Source organism: Tachyglossus aculeatus, chromosome 17, assembly GCF_015852505.1.
Source record: "Tachyglossus aculeatus isolate mTacAcu1 chromosome 17, mTacAcu1.pri, whole genome shotgun sequence".
NCBI lineage: Eukaryota > Metazoa > Chordata > Mammalia > Monotremata > Tachyglossidae > Tachyglossus > Tachyglossus aculeatus.
In genome coordinates this window covers 40,193,465-40,210,601 of record NC_052082.1, presented here as the reverse complement: position 1 = coordinate 40,210,601, position 17,137 = coordinate 40,193,465, and the positions used below count along the sequence as shown (strand labels likewise).

Genomic DNA, 17,137 nt, shown 5'->3' with positions numbered 1-17,137 from the left:
GATGACCGAATAGGCTCCAATAAGCTGTTATTGGAGATTTGGTTTTGCTATTAGCTATGCAAGTACACATGTATAGCTAAGAGTTTGCCTTCCATACAAATGCAGGAGGACTGTAATGAATGAATTGTTCTCACCTGGCCCAAGAGAACTCAAAAAATAGTGATGTCACACTAGAAAAATTGAGCTAGATGTTTTTAAAATTTCAGAAAATTTTATCTTTATATGGGTTATATAAGATGCATTTTTAGACAGCCGAAATTTGTCTGTGTCATTGCCTTTTCTAGCCATGGATGGAAAGTTTCTAAGGGCGATTCTCTGTATCTTAAGGTGTTCAAGGTGGAAGGCAATATGACGGTTATTTAGGGCTTTCTAATTCTCCAATTAATATTATTTATTCATCAACCTATATGCTCCTGCTTTGTGACCTTGGACCAATCACTTAGCTTCTCTGAGCCTGGGTTATATCATCTGTACAATATAGCACTATAAGAGACACAATTCCCTGTGTACAACAAGCTTACTTACATGGGGCAAAATTACAACTTGGAGTTGAGAGAAATATTACAAAAAGTTCCGCATCCACTGAACTCTTTTCCCTTACATCAAGAGGCCGAAATCAAAACCGTGGGCAGACCTGTAATCAAGGTCCATATCCCAACGCCAGTTGTGGTATTCATACTTCTATTTGACTGTGAGACCTGAATCTAACCTGGAAGTCACATCCAGTTTCAGGAAAAAAAGTCAATAGCCTCACCTACAAACCATAGCTTGCCTCAGATGAGACGGCAAGATTACAAGCAAAGGCCTGGAATATGGTTAGTCTACCTGCTCACTTCCTTTGGATGGGAAATATAAAAAGTATAGATAACACCAGATTATCTAAACAGCTGCTCCGTGAACAAATCAAAATGGCAACCACAAACCGTATAAACGAAATAATAACGTAAAGAAGTACGAAAGCACAGGTGCAAACAATGGAATAGGAATGGACTGTGGGAAGACCAAAGGAGTGGAAAATTCCAGATGTGGGCAGCAGTTGGGAAATGACTTGCTCTCCTATCGCAGAGGCTTTGGGAATATGAGAAACTGAACAGCAGTCTCAAACACAGCATGCACATGATCATAGGAAGGGATGTCATTTCTGTTATGTCCCTTGTGCACCACAACCTAGTTTTACAGGTAGTTGTTACACTGTTACGTAGAGAAGCCGCGAAGCTTAGTGGCAAGATCATGGGTTTGGGAGTCGGAAGTCATGGGTTCTAATCCCAGCTCTGCCACTTATCAGCTGTGTGACTTTGGGCAGGTCATTTAACTTCTCTGTGCATCAGTTACCTCATCTGTAAAATGGGGATTAAGACTGTGAGCCCCACGTGGGCCGACCCTATTAGCTAATATCTACCCCAGAGCTTAGAACAGTGCTTGGCACATAATAAGTGCTTAACAAATACCATTATTATTATTATTATTGGTAATGGGGTGCCATCCATTCAGGTGCCAGCAGGGCTGATTCAAAACGAGCATAATTATACAAATGTTCAGGAAGACTGGATGGGCTCCAATAAGCTGTTATTGGAGATCTGGTTCTGCTATTTGGTAGGCAAAGAAGCACACACAGATAGCCACCACTCAACTACAGAGAACCAGACACAAAGAACCCACCCAGCCCAGAGAACTCAAAAATAGCGTTGTCGTAATAGAAAAAGTGACCTAGATATCTTTAAAATACCAGACATAAGAATCCATCGTGGACCTGGTCCAGAAACAGCATATTCTGTGTACTCTTACTAGAAATAATATGCAGATGTTGAAAAGCAGCTTGGAATAGTGGATAAAACACAGCCCTGGAACTCAGAAGGTTCTAATCCCAGCTCCACCACATGTCTGCTGTGAGACCTTGAGCAAGTCATTTCACTTCATTGTATCTCACTTACCTCAGGTGTAAAATGGGGATTCAGACCGTTAGTCCCATGTGGGACATGGACTGTGTCCAACCTTGTTAACTTGTATCTACCCCATCAGCTAGTGCAGTGTGTAGCACACAGTAAACGTTTAACGAATGCCATTAAAAAAAAAAAACAGCGGTGGGAAATGATTGGAATCTCGACCTCAACTCAAAATGGTTTCACAGAACCTATCCCTTATAGACATCTCCCATAAGACCACTGCTATCAAGCCAGTAGTTTGGAGAGATAAAAGACAATTAAGCATTGAGCAAATCAGTAGGGAAAGTACACTTCAAACCAGTTGCAGTGTGAAGGCTTCCTGTGTGTTCCTTTCGGAGGTTTGTGCAGTGAAGTTATTATGTTCCACCCTCAGCTCATTCTGAACAATTGTTACTAAGTCAACAGACCTGCAGAGTTTCTCACTGAGCTTCGCCCTGGACGACATAGAGCGGGTTGGCTCCCTCATCTTCTCATCCACCCCTCCAGGTCCTGACTCCTAAGCCAAAGACCCTGGAAAATCTCTTCTCGGAGCAGGTACTTTCCATTTTTGCAATTTATCTCCCTAGTCTGACAAAAGAAGGAAAATATCTAACTTTAAAGGCCTGCTAGAATATATGCTAAGTTTTTTCCACACTTGTCTATTATGGAATTAGAAATGTGTAGTTTAGGATGTAATGCTTGGGATTGTTTGGGATTGTTGTCATTGAGTACTTTGAACAAGATGCATTTAACATAAAGGTACCTATCCTACTGCTAAGCTGGATAGTATATATTATAAAAAATATAATTTTTAGGAAGGGTATGTATTTCCAGTTCCTAAAAATTCTCTGCTTAAACTTTCTTCTACATTTTTTGATTCCTTAACTCCTAATCTGTTTTCATAATCCACTGGTTAATCAGTGCTGGCTTCAATTTATTCCCCAAACCAGAACCCATATCAATTAATCAAGGGTAATTATCAAACATTTACTGTATGCAAAGCACTATTTGAAGTGCTTGCTGTACATTTCAACAGAATTGGTAGATGTGATCCCTGCCCACAATGATCTTAGAGTCTAGAGGGGGAGACAAAACATTAAAACATATCAATAAATTATGGATATGTATGTAGAATAATAATAATGGTATTTGTAAAGCACTTACTACGTGCAAAGCACTGTTCTAAGCATTGGGAGGATACAAGGTGATCAGGCTGTCCCACGTGGGTTTCACAATCTTAAACCCCATTTTACAGATGAGGTAACTGAGGCACAGAGAAGTTAAGTGACTAGCCCAAAGTCACACAGCCGATAAGTGAAGAGAAGCAGCGTGGCTCAGTGGAAAAGAGCATGGGCTTTGGAGTCATGAAGCCATAGGTTCAAATCCCCGCTCCACCAATTGTCACCTGTGTGACTTTGGGCAAGTCACTTCACTTCTCTGGGCCTAAGTTACCTCATCTGTAAAATGGGGATGAAGACTGTGAGCACCAGGTGGGACAACCTGATCACCTTGTAACCTCCCCAGTGCTTAGAACAGTGCTTTTCACATAGTAAGCACTTAATAAATGCCATTATTATTATTATTTAGTGGCAGAGCCAGGATTAGAACCTCGGACTCCCAAGCCTGTGTGTTTTCCACTGATCCACGCATCTTCTCTTTGTATGTGCTTTGGAGCGGAGGGTGGGGAAAGTACCGAGTGTCCAAAGGCTACAGATTCATTCATTCATTCAATTGTATTTATTGAGCGGAGCACTGTACTCAGTGCTTGGAAGGTACATTTCAGCAACAGAGACCATCCCTGCCCCACAACGATCTCACAGTCTAGATTTAAGTGCACATAAACCCACAGCCAGCTCCACAATTAGCACCTCAATATTCATTTCTGTATTTCATCAGCGGTTGCGTATATTTGCATATTCACAATTATCTACAATTAATTTTTCTGATCACTTTATAGTAAAGGTTTTAAGTTGCAAAACTTATGATAATGGTAATAAATGAGGTATTTATCAGGTGCTCGCTATATTCCAAGCCCCCTGATGTTCACAAGGATAGTTCCTGTCCCACATAATAATAATGATGATGGCATTTGTTAAGCGCTTACTATGTGCAAAGCACTGTTCTAAGCGCTGGGGAGGATACAAGGTAATCAGGTTGTCCCACATGCGGCTCACAGTCTTAATCCCCATTTTATTCATTCATTCATTCAATCGCATTTATTGAGCGCTTATTGTGTGAAAAGCACTGTACTAAGCGCTAGGGAAGTACAAGTCGGAAACATAAAGAGACAGTCCCTACTGAAGCACGGAGAAGTTAAGTGACTTGCCCAAAGTCACACAGCTGACAAGCGGCAGAGTGGAGATGTGAACCCACAACCTCTGACTCCCAATAATAATAATGATGATGGCATTTGTTAAGCACTTACTATGTGCAAAGCACTGTTCTAAGCACTGGGAAGGTTACAAGGAGATCAGGTTGTCCCACGGGGGCTCACAGTTTTAATCCCCATTTTACAGATGAGGTAACTGAGGCACAGAGAAGTGAAGTGACTTGCCCAAAGTCACACAGCTGACAGTTGGTAGAGTCAGAACTTGAACCCATGACCTCTGACTCTAAAGCACAGACTCTTTCCACTGAGCCACGCTGCTTCCACATGGGACTACCAGTCTAAGTTGGGAGAGGAAGAACATCTATTTATTTTATTTTGTTAATATGTTTTGTTTTGTTCTCTGTCTCCCCCTTCTAGACTGTGAGCCCACTGTTGGGTAGGGACCATCTCTATATGTTGCCAACTTGTACTTCCCAAGCGCTTAGTACAGTGCTCTGCACACAGTAAGCGCTCAATAAATACGATTGAATGAATGAATGAATGAAATTCAATCCCCATTTTACCGATGAGGATACTGAGGCACAGAGAAGTAAAGCGATTTACCCGAGTTCACACAGCTTACAGCTGGTGGAACTGGGGTTGGAATTCAGACCTATTGACTCCCAGTCCCAAGCGCTTCACACTAAGACACATCACAAGGACTTTAACTCTTCATCTATATTTTCCTGATATCTTGGTGACATTGAATTCAGCCTGCTATTGGTTTCCTCGGGCATTATGAATGAAAAGAGTGGAGAGGAGAATGGTTTGAAAAGACACTCCAAGTGGTACTTTGTCTTAAAAAATAATTTTTTCTACTGGCTCCCCAGAAAGTCAGGGGCTTTCTCAGTGGCATAAGATTCCAAGAACAACCCCTCGCTGGATTCGCGACAATATCTACTGAGAAGCAGCGTGGGCTTGGGAGTCGAAAGGTTGTGGGTTCTAATCCTGCTTCCGTCACCTGTCTGCCGTGTTACCTTGGGCAAATCACTTTACTTCTCTGTGTTTCGGTTACCTCACCTGTGAATTGGAGATTGAGACTGTGAGCCCCACGTCGGGCAGGGAGTGCGCCCAACCTGATTTGCTGGTATCCACCCCAGGACTTCATTCTTTTTCATTCATTCATATTTATCGAGCACTTGCTGTGTGCAGAGCGCTGTACTAAGTGATTGGGAAGTACAATTCAGCAGCCATTAGGGACAATCCCTGCCCACAGTGGGCTCACAGTCTAGAAGGGGAAGACAGAAATCAAAACAAATTAACAGGCAGGACTTATTACAGTGCCTGGCACATAATAAGTGCTTAACAAATACCATAATTATTAGTATCTGTCCCTAATAATTGAGTTATAGAGTCCTTAGTCCTTGAAGGGGCATTGAGGTTGATTGTCCCGGAGTATCTCAGTGAGCCCCAAATAGTGACAACGACCTGTCTGTGGAAGGAGAAGAGAAGGAGGGGCTTCAGGTTGGTAAAAATGTGTAGGCTAGTATCATTGTTATCCCTAAGCGTTGATGTTTGCCATTTCTGGTTCTGCGAAGAGGAAGTGTGACACATTCCTCCTCTCCCTCTCTTTACTTCATCCCTTTCCCTCTTTGCCAGATTCCATGTCTACTCCCTGGCGGCTCCTGGCTGGGATTCTGGGGGTCCTGGCCCTGGCCCTCATGGTATCCGTGCTAGCACTGGGGGTCCTGCTGGCAAAAAGTAAGTAACATGTGGATGAACAAAAACAACCACCTGTTCCAGAACAAGGAAATGAAACGGCTATTTTTCCCTCTGAAATAGCAGAAAGATGATACAGTTTATCCACTTTGTCCTCATTTTATTTTAATTATCCTTTTAGGAATAATAATGATAACTAATAATACTCATGGCAATGTCTTTAGACTCTTCTTACCAGCGACCTGAGAGCTCTGTTGCAGTTCCCAACATCACATCCCAAAGAGGTAGGTGGTGTGAAATTTTCTTTTCTCATTTTCAACCTGCAGTAAAGTAAGTTTCTAAATTAAATCCACATTTCTGATCCTTGGCCAGATTTGTTATAGCAATTGCTGCACATTCTGAAGCAAAATTTGCAGTAGTAGAGCCAACACCAAACGAGTTTGGCAACCCTTCTATGCCTCTTCTGACCCCAGGATTGACACCTATTCCTGAAATGGAGGCAAGGAGCTGAAGGGAAAGAGATCTAAATGTTGTGGGTGTGTAGCAAGATATGTATAAAAGATGTGGAAGGGAATCGTGGTCATGCATCCACCTTTTCTGTTAGTTCTGTCCAAATGTTTATTAACCCATCATCGGTAGTATCATTTTTGAAAAAGAAGGACCAATAAATACAATAATTATAAATCCGCCATTATGATAAAAGCATGTCTGGAAGTCAGTAGCCATGATTTCACGTGTCGATTCTGACACTGGTTTTCAATGCTTTCTTGGGCAAGTTACTTAATACTATTACGCCTCAGTTTCTCATTTGTAAAATGGGGATAATAATCCCTGCATCTCCCTTACTTTGCAGGGATGTTGCCAGGACCTAACTGAACCTTCCCTTCCCAACAGCACTAATATATATATTTGTACAGATGTATTATTCTATTTATTTTACTTGTACATATTTACTATTCTTTTTATTTTGTTAATGATATGCATTTAGCTTTGATTCTATTTGTTCTGATGCCTTTGACACCTGTCTACATGTTTTGTTTTGTTGTCTGTCTCCCCCTTCTAAACTGTGAGCCCGTTGTTGGGTAGGGACCGTCTCTATATTGCCAAAGTGTACTTCCCGAGCGCTTAGTACAGTGCTCTGCACACAGTAAGTGCTCAATAAATACGACTGAATGAATGAATGAATGAAATGAAATGCTTGGAAAAATGGACCTGCTATAAAATTGCAAAATGGAATGATCTGATTGATAATTTTCTCTTTTCTATCTCTAGGATGCTATTCTGGTTCTTGCCCAGAGAACTGGATCTGGAGCCGAGGGAACTGTTATTACATTTCTACCAAAACCAAGACTTGGCCAGAGAGTCAAACTGCCTGTAGAAGTATGAATTCCAGTCTCCTGAAGATAGAAGACAGGGAGGAGCTACAAGTATGTTCTCTCATATTTGAATTTATAATAGTTATTCTGGGGGTTAAATAATGGAAATCTAGATAGTGTGTTGGAATAGCGTGTTGAGTAGCAGCAAGCCTCAATGGAAAGAGCCCGGGCTTTGGAGTCAGAGGTCATGGGTTCAAATCCCGGCTCCCCCAATTGTCAGCTGTGTGACTTTGGGCAAGTCACTTTTAACTTCTCTGTGCCTCAGTTCCCTCATCTGTAAAATGGGGATGAAGACTGTGAGCCCCACATGGAACAACTTGATCACCTTGTAACCTCCTCAGTGTTTAGAACAGTGCTTTGCACATAGTAAGCACTTAATAAATGCCATTATTATTATTATTATTATTAATAGCAGCATGGCATTTTCAATTTTTGACACTTCGGATTCTTCCACTGAGAGACTGATTTACAATGAGCTCATAACACCACCAAGAAATTTATGACACCTCTGACTGGGAAGCAGCATGGGGTAGTGCTTAGAGCAGCAGCGTGGCTCAGTGGAAAGAGCCTGGGCTTTGGAGTCAGAGGTCCTGGGTTCGAATACTGACTCTGCCAATTGTCAGCTGTGTGACTTTGGGCAAGTCACTTAACTTCTCTGGGCCTCGGTTACCTCATCTGTAAATTGGGGATTAAGACTCTGAGCCCCCCATGGGACAACCTGATCACCTTGTAATCTCCCCAGTGCTTAGAACAGTGCTCTGCATATAGTAAGTGCTTAATAAATGCCATTATTATTATTATTAGTGGATAGGGTTATGAGCTTGGGAGTCAGAAGGTTATGGATTCTAATCCTGACTCCACCACTCATCTTCTCTGTGATCTTAGGAAAGTTACTTCACTTCTCTGTGCCTCAGTTACCTTATCTGTAAAATGGGGATTGAGAATGTGAGCTTCATCCCATGCTCTAACGAATAAGCAATATAACTTCTCAGTGATTGTTAATGAAGTTGGTATCTTATTAAGGCTTATTTATGATATATTTTTGTGCAGCCAAAATATATCTCTATCTTCGCTTTTTCTAGCTATGCAAGGAAAGTTCCTGAGGGAGGTGGTTTGTGTCTTAAAGTGTCCAAGGTGGAAGGCAATGTGACAATTATTTAGAGCTTTCTAATTCTGGTAAAAATATTGTTTATTCATCAACCAATATCCACCTGAAATGACCAGATACCATGAAAGAGAATAACAGGAAATAAGTCTTCATGGTTTGGTTTTGGTTCCATCCAGGATTTTCTGAAACTTCTGGTGAACTATTATTGGATTGGACTGTCTCTGAGCAGTCCTGATGGACCCTGGCTGTGGGAGGATGGATCTGGTCTCTCCCAAGACCTGTAAGTTTGTGTCCTTTGTGGCGGTATGTTACTGGCTCTTCCTTATGAGCTTCTCTCCCAGATGAATAAAGAAGTCCAGGACCCTAAATTCAGAATTCAGGGACTTTTGTTTGAGTGTAGCAGCATAATGACTTGAGTCCAACTCTGCACTTCCCATTTGTATCACAGAAGGAAAAGACTAAGTTTATGTGTAAAACCAGCTACAAGAGAGGATGCACCTTACCTACTTGATTTTCTCTCATTTCCCGGGACATGAATAATAGAGCAACTTCTTGTCCATTCACTCATTGTGTTTGGAGTTTATTTAAGAGAACATGCAAGAAAATGGACTTCTCCAGGCCCTCATTACAATTTAAGGGATATTATAGTCTTTAGTTGCATAGAACACTCACCACAGATAATATGGCTTTAACTTTCAACAAGATTTCAGCATTGTTTAATTAGATTGAGACTTTCCAACCCGCTAACAAAACTACTTTATGCATCATGCTGCGAAAGCGGTCATGACTTGAATCCAATCAACCCTTTTCTGGAGTTCACTTGCCTTCTTCTCTGATTAATGATTTTCAAAGCTTTCCATAGATTCAGTAAACTCATTCCCTTTAATTATCCAAAAATATGAATATGAGCTAGTCACTGCCAGAACACAGAGAAACATATACGTAGTTTATGGGGCTAAAGAAATAAGATTGGGAATTCAAAATTCTGACCTCCTCTCTTGGCTTCTTTACAAATTCTTTCGTGCTGGTTTTGCCATCCGTTTCCACATTTAGATAGCTATATAGCTTTACTTGGGTCAAATGTATTTGAAAAGGGCTTACTGATATGACGTCTCTTCCTTCACAGGCTATCTGTGCAAGACCAGTTCTCTAGAGGAAGATGTATTTATTATGGATTGCAAGATAATTTCTCATCTGAAAAATGTACCCATAAAACATTTTATATTTGTGAGCTAATAGCTATATGGGATTAAAAATGCTTAACTAGAAATAATGTTATTAAACTTTCTCATTTAAGGATTTCCTACAATGCCTCTGGTGTCTCTTGGAATGGATATGGTGTAGAATCATATGTAGGTCAGTGGTTATTACTGTATGGAGATGAGAGGAAGAGAAGTATTCACATGGAGAACAACTGTCTTGATCTATCAAATTACCCACAGTTGGAGTTACTGTCCAGCCAAGAGCTCCCACTGAATGGCTGTCATAAATAACTTTATTTGCGTAGAATTTATGTGAATTAATATTATCTCAACATCATTATAATAAACAGGAAAATTGATTCACTCCATTAAAGTTCATTTGTGTCTTGCAAATAATAATACTAAATAATGAACATGAATATTATAATAACAATAATAGTGAATAGTATTTACTAAGTGCTGGCTATATGTCAAACACTTGCTAAAAACTGAGGTAGATACAAGATAATTAGGTTGGGCACATTCTCAGTCCCCCATGGAGCTCACAGTCTAAGTATTCAATCCCTTTTTTACAGATGAGGAGGCTGAGACACGGAGAAGTTAAGTGGTTTACCCAAACTCACACAACAGATAGATGGTGGAGCCAGGGTTAGAACACAGGTCTTTGGGCCACCCACGCTTGTGTTCTTTCCAGTTGATGATGCTGCTATCCTATAAAATTTTGAATAACATCCAAAGGAAATAGAAAATCCAACTGTGTACATGGGGCAACATTATAACTTGGAGTTGAGAGAGAATATGACACAAAGGTCCACATCCACTAAGCACCTGTCCTTTCCCCTCAAGAGGCCAAAATCAAAACTTTGGGCAGACCTGTAATCGAGTTCCATCTCCCAACCCAAGATGTAACACTCACACTTCCATGTGACTGTGAGAACTGGAGCTACTGCAGAAGAAACATACAGTTTCAGGAAGAAAGTCATCATCAGCCCCCAAAACCATAGTCTGCCTCATATAAGATGACAGGATTACAAGAAATGGCCTGGAACGTGGTTAGCTACGAGGCATTTACCTTCTCTGTGTAGGATATATAAGAAGCATAGATAACAGCCGATTAGCTAAAAATCTGCTGAATGGGCAACTCAAAAATGGCAACCGCAAGCCATATGAATGAAATAACAACGTAAAAAATACTAAAACACGGTCTGAAACAATAATATTGGAATAGATTGGTGGAAAACTAAAGAAAGGGAAAGTTTGGGCCGGTAGGGAGAAATTGGGAAAGGACTTGCTTTCCAACTGCAGAGGCTTTGGGAGTATGAAAAACTGAGAGGTAGCCTCAAAGACAGAGACAGGCTTTGCAAGCAACAAGCACATTATCACAGGAAGGAAGTCTATTTATATTACTTTCCGTGTGCACCAAGACCATGCTAATGATGCCTGTCTACTTGGGTTTTTTTTGTCATCTTTCTCCCCACTTCGAGACTGTGAGCCCATTGTTGGATAAGGATTGACTCTGTTGCCGACTTGTACTTTCCAAGCACTTAGTACAGTACTCAATAAGCACTCGATAAATATGATCGAATGACCTCTTTTAGTGAAACAGGCAGTCCGTTATATTGGTCTCCAGATACAATCCAACCTGAGGACATGACCAGCTAGAGGAGCTGATCCACAATGAGCAAAGTTATATGAACATTCAAGAAGTCTGGGCAGGTTCCAATAATCTGTTATTGGAGATTTGGTTCTCCTATTTGTTATGCAGCAAAGCACACACAGGTGCGGTGACACAACTACAAAGGGACTGCACTCACCCTTCTCAGAGAAGACAGCTGGTCCAGAGAACTCAAAAATAGTGGTGTTGTAACAGAAGAAGTTAACTAGATGTCTTTAAAATACGAGCAATAAGAATCCATCATGGTCCTGGTCCAGAAATAGCATATTTTGTGTGCTCTTACAAGAGATGGTATGCAGACATTGAGAAGCAGCATGGACTGGTGGATAAACCACAGGTTTTGGAAGTCAGAAGGAACTGGGTTCTAATCCCAGCTCCACCAACTGTGTACTGTGATACCATGAGGAAGTCATTTCACATTTCTTCATCTCAGTTACCTCATGTGAAAAATGGGGATGAAGACTGCTAGTCCCATGTGGAACATGGACTATGTCCAACCCTATTAACTTATATCTACCTTCATGCTTCACAAATTCCCTTGCAAAAATAGTGGTGGGAAATGACTGGACTCTGGCCCTTTCCCGTCCCTTATGTGTATTCATATGAAACAAGTGGTGTGAAGCCAGTAGCTCAGAGAGATGAAAGACACTTGAGTTTTGAGCAAATACAGTACGTAGGGCAGACTTCAAGCCAGGTACAGTGTGAGGGCTTCCTGTGTGTTCCATCCAGAGCTTTGTGTAGTGAAGGTACATTCCACCCACAACTCACTCTGAACAACTGTCACTAAGCCACCAGACTTGCAGTGTCTCTCACTGAATTTCTCCCTGGGGGATAGAGAGCTGGTTGGCTTCCTCATCTTCTCATCCATCCCTCAGACTCCCACCTCCTGCCTCCTCTGCCAAAAAACCTGGAAAAGCCCATCTTCTAGCAGGTATTTGGCATTTTTTCAATATATCTAGTTGGAGAAAAGAAGGAAGAGATGTTATTTCAAAGGCCTGCTAGAATCTATGCCAAGTTTTCTCCACACTTGTTTATTTAGAAATTAGAGATGTGTTATTTAGGATACATTGTTTGGGATGGTTTGGCATTGTTGTCATTCACTACTTTGTACAAGATGACTTAATTCACATCAATCTTCCCATACTGAAATGCTGGGTTTTCCATATGAGGAACTGAAGATATTTTCCAAAAAAACATGGAGTATGATGAGAATCAAAGACTGTTCACATCCATCATATAGTTGCATTACAACCTTGAGTAGAAATTGTCTCTGTTACCGAACTGTACTCCTCAAGCGCTTAGTACAGTGCTCTGCACACAGTAAGCGCTCAATAAATACGATCGAATGAATGAATGAATGCTCTGCACACGGTGAGTGCTCAATAAATCCATTCGTATGAACCTTGGTTATCATTCTTCTTCCTTCTGCGCTCACTATTTCTAAATAATGTTTGTATGCCTGGACCTCCAAAAGACAGCTGGTTCCTTTGGGTTAGGGAACAGGAAGACTGTTTAGGTTTTACTCAAGAGCTTAGGAGAGTTCCCTAAACACAATAGCTGTTCAATAAATACCCTGGATTGAATTGTGATTAGAGGATCTTTGAACACAGTTACCCAGATTCTGTGTGAACAGAGGATCTGATAGAGCCTGTGAAAGTCAAATTTCAGGCTAAGAGCAGAACCATAGGATGATATTGGGAAATCATATTAACGATAATGATAATAACCATGATGATTATAATAATAATTATAATGCTTATTTAACATTCACTGTGTGTGAAGTCCCTCTAGATTGTAAGCTCGTTATGGGCAGGGAATATTGTTGTATTGTAGTCTCCTGGGCAGGGAATGTGTCTTTTATATTGTTGTATTGTAGTCTCCCAAGTGCTTAGTACTCTGTTCTGCACATGGTAAGTGTCCAATCAATCAATCAATCAATCAATCGTATTTATTGAGCACTTACTGTGTGCAGAGCACTGTACTAAGTGCTTGGGAAGTACAAGTTGGCAACATATAGAGACAGTCCCTACCCAACAGTGGGCTCACAGTCTGGTCCAGTAAATAGGATTGACTGACTGACTAGATACATATAGCCAAACCTGGCAAAGTCCATGTCACACGTGGGGCTTACATTCTGAGGAGATTGAGTAAAATCCTCATACTTAAAGACGAGGAAACTGAGGCACAGAGAAGTTAAGTAACTTGCCTCAGGTTGCACAGCATCCAGTGAGCTGGATTAGAACCTAAGATTTCTGGCAGCCAAGCCTTCTCTTTCACAAGATATAGTGGTTAGAGCGCAGGCTGCGGAGGCCGAGGGCCATGGGTTCTAATCCTGGTTCCACCACTTTTCTGCTGTGTGACCTTGGCAAGTCACTTCACTTCTCTGTGCATCAGATACCTCATCTGTAAAATACAGATTAAGACTGTGTGTCCCTTGTGGGTCCAGCTCTGTGCCCTACCTGATTACCTTGTACCTACGTGAGTTCTTAGAACACCGCTTTGGCACTTAGTAAACACTTTACAAATATAATTATTACTATTATGAAGTCATGCTTCTTCTCACGGCTCAGTGGTTCACTCATTCTCTCACACAATTACCATGCCTGGTTGAATTTAGCTTTCACACCCACCCGATTTCCATATCTTGAAGAAGTTGCACCCTGCTCTGTAACCAGAAAAAGAGGAAAGTTTCTGAATAATGTTTATATCTATACTATTCCTAGTCTTTCACAAGGACGTAAGTGATTAAGTCAAAATTTCACCTTATCCCCATACACTCACCAAAATCTGGCCTCGTTTATCCTATCCCTGCTTTTGTCCCGCAACTAATTCTTCACTCTTCAGTCTAACCCTTCACTCTGTAAATACTTCATTTGCTTACAGTCTTAGATTGTTTTTGTTTTGTTTTGTTTTTAATGGCATTTGTTAAGTTCTTACTATGTGTCAGGCACCGTACTAAGCGTTGGGATAGATACAAGCTTATCAGGTGGGACACAGATCCTGTTCCACATGGGGCTTACAGTCTCACTCCCCATTTTACAGGCAACTGAGGCACAGAGAAGTTAAATGACTTGCCCAAAGTCACACAGCAGACATAATAATAATAATAATAATAATGGCATTTGTTAAGCGCTTACTATGTGCAAAGCACTGTTCCAAGTGCTGGGGAGGTTACAAGTGATCAGGTTGTCCCAGAGGGGCTCACAGTTTTAATCCCCATTTTACAGATGAGGTAACTGAGGCACAGAGAAGTTAAATGACTTGCCCAAAGTCACACAGCAGAGCTGGGATTTGAACCCATGACCTCTGACTCCAAAGCCCGGGCTCTTTCCACTGAGCTACGCTGGTGGAGGTGGGATTAGAACCCAGATCTTTCTACTCCAAGACCCAGGGTCTTTCCACTAGGTCATGCTGCTTCTCAGAGGTTATCAGTGAATCTTTTATCTTTATCAGGTTTATATAAGATACTGTTTTATACTGTGAAAACTATGTCTGTATCATTGTTTTTTCTAGCCTGGATGGAAAGTTCCTGAGGGAGGTGGTTGATATCTTAAAGTGTCCAAGGTGGAAGGCAAATGGACAATTCTTTAGAGCTTCCTAATTCCAATAATAAATACTGTAAATAGATTAACCAATATCCTCCTGAAATGCCCTGCTGCCATAATAATAATAATAACATTTATTAAGCGCTTACTATGTGCAAAGCACTGTTCTAAGCGCTGGGGAGGTTACAAGGTGATCAGGTTGTCCCACAGGGGGCTCACAGTTTTAATCTCCATTTTACAGATGAGGTCACTGAGGCCCAGAGAAGTTAAGTGACTTGCCCAAAGTCATACAGCTGACAATTGGCAGAGCGGGGATTTGAACCCGTGACCTCTGACTCCAAAGCCAGAGTGACCTCATCTGTAAAATGATGTAAAATGTAAAATGATGTAAAATCTCTTTTCCACTGAGCCACGCTGGCATAAAAGAGAATAACATAAACTATGTCTTCATGATTTGGTTGTGATTCCATCCAGGATTTTCTGAAACTTCTGAAGTTTTATTACTGGACTGGACTGTCTCAGAATGGCTCTGATGGATGCTGGCATGGGAAGATGGATCTGGTCTCTTCAGTGACCTGTAAGTTTAAGTCCTTTTTGATGATGTATTACTGGCTCTGCCTTATGGGCCGCTCTCCCTGTTGAATAAAGGAGAAGGGCAGGACCCTAAATTCAGAATTCAGGGATTTTCGTATGAATGTAGCAGCTTAACAACTTGAGTCCAACCTTGCACTTCCCTTTTGTGTCACAGAAAGAGGAAAGGACTACTTTTCTGTGTCCAACCTGAGAGAATGCACCTAAACTCCTTGATTTTCTGTCACTTCCTGGGACTTGAGTAATAAAGCAACTCCGTGTCCATTCACCGGTAGTGTTTTAGTGATTATCTGTTAGAAAATTTGTGAGAATATGGACATCTCCAGGTCCTCGCTACAACTTCAGGGATATTATAGACTTTAGTTGCATAGACCACTGACAAGAGATGGTGTGACCAACTTACAACAAGGCTGCAGTGTTGTTCAATCAGTTTAGACCAGGACTTCCAACTCCCTTAATATACCTATGCCTCCACCAAACTTTTTCAGGGAATCACTTATCTTCTCTGATTAATAATAATGATGGCATTTGTTAAGCGCTTACCATGTGGAAAGCACTGTTCTAAGCGCTGGGGAGGATACAAGGTAATCAAGTTGCCCCATGTGGGGCTCACAGTCTTAATCCCCATTTTACAGATGAGGTCACTAAGGCACAGAGAAGTTAAGTGACTTGCCCAGTCACACAGCTGACAAGTGGAGGAGCCAGGACTAGAACCCATGACCTCTGACTCCCAAGCCATTCACCCACACTTTCCATGGATTCAGTAAACTCCCTTTAATTATCCAAACATGACCCTGTTTCATAAATATGAGCTATTCATGGTCAGAACACAAAGAAACATATCTGTAGTTCATGGTGGTGAGTAAATAAATAAGATTGGGAATTCAATATTCTGACCTCTGCTCTTAGCTTTACAAATTATTTCCTTTCAACTTTGCCTCTATTTCCACATTTAGAAGATTATGCAGCTTTACTCGCCTCAGATGTATTTGGAAAGAACTTGTGATATTGTGCCTCTTCACGGGTTATCTGTGCAAGACCATTTCACTAGGGGAAGCTGTGTACTTTATGGATATTCTGATCAATTTTCATGTGAAGACTGTCACCATTCAGTGGCATATATTTGTAAACAAAGAGCAATACAGGCTTTAAAAAATGCTCTATCAACTAGAAATTCTGTTATTAAACATTTTCATTTAAGAGATTTTCTTTGATGCCCCAAAATACCACTGGTTGTCTCTTAGAATGTATATTGTGCAGCATCACATGCAGTTCAGGGAATAATTGTTGTAAAGAGATGAGAGAAAGAGATGCAACAAAAGAGGAACAATTGAGTTAACCTATCAAATTGCCCACATTTTTATCTCCAGTTAATGACAGCATCTTCTGGATGACTGTCATTTATTCATGTATAATTTACGTCAACTATTATCACACCAACAACACTCTAATAAACAGAAAAATGGAAGCTCTTAATTATAATGTATTCTTTACAAATAAAATTGAATACATTTAGAAGCTTATAACTAAGTACAAAAAAAACCTGAAAACATTTCCACAAATATGAGTCAAAATAGCAACTTGAAGTCACATCAGTCAAGAGAACCAGTGTGGTCTAGTCAAAAGAGTACAGGCCTGAGCCAGAGCTCCTGGGTTCTAATCCCAGCGCCACCACTTTGCTGTGTGACCTT

The 17,137-nt window shown here is 40.9% G+C and overlaps 1 protein-coding gene across 1 annotated transcript; it reads left to right on the top strand.

Annotated features, from left to right (window-relative positions):
* The first annotated feature begins 5,894 nt into the window (after window positions 1–5,894).
* Window positions 5,895–9,686, top strand: LOC119939648 (natural killer cells antigen CD94-like). The gene is made up of 5 exons (XM_038759802.1): window positions 5,895–5,991; window positions 6,174–6,233; window positions 7,222–7,376; window positions 8,610–8,713; window positions 9,560–9,686. The coding sequence occupies exons 1-5, from the start codon at window positions 5,895–5,897 to the stop codon at window positions 9,684–9,686; spliced, it is 543 nt and encodes a 180-aa protein (XP_038615730.1).
* Window positions 9,687–17,137: the final 7,451 nt, after the last annotated feature.

Coding starts and splice junctions, on each gene's coding strand:
- LOC119939648 (XM_038759802.1), top strand. CDS start 5,895: ATGTCTACTCCCTGGCGGCTCCTGGCTGGGATTCTGGGGGTCCTGGCC. Junction 5,992..6,173: donor GGGGGTCCTGCTGGCAAAAA/GTAAGTAACATG, acceptor CAATGTCTTTAG/ACTCTTCTTACCAGCGACCT. Junction 6,234..7,221: donor CAACATCACATCCCAAAGAG/GTAGGTGGTGTG, acceptor TTCTATCTCTAG/GATGCTATTCTGGTTCTTGC.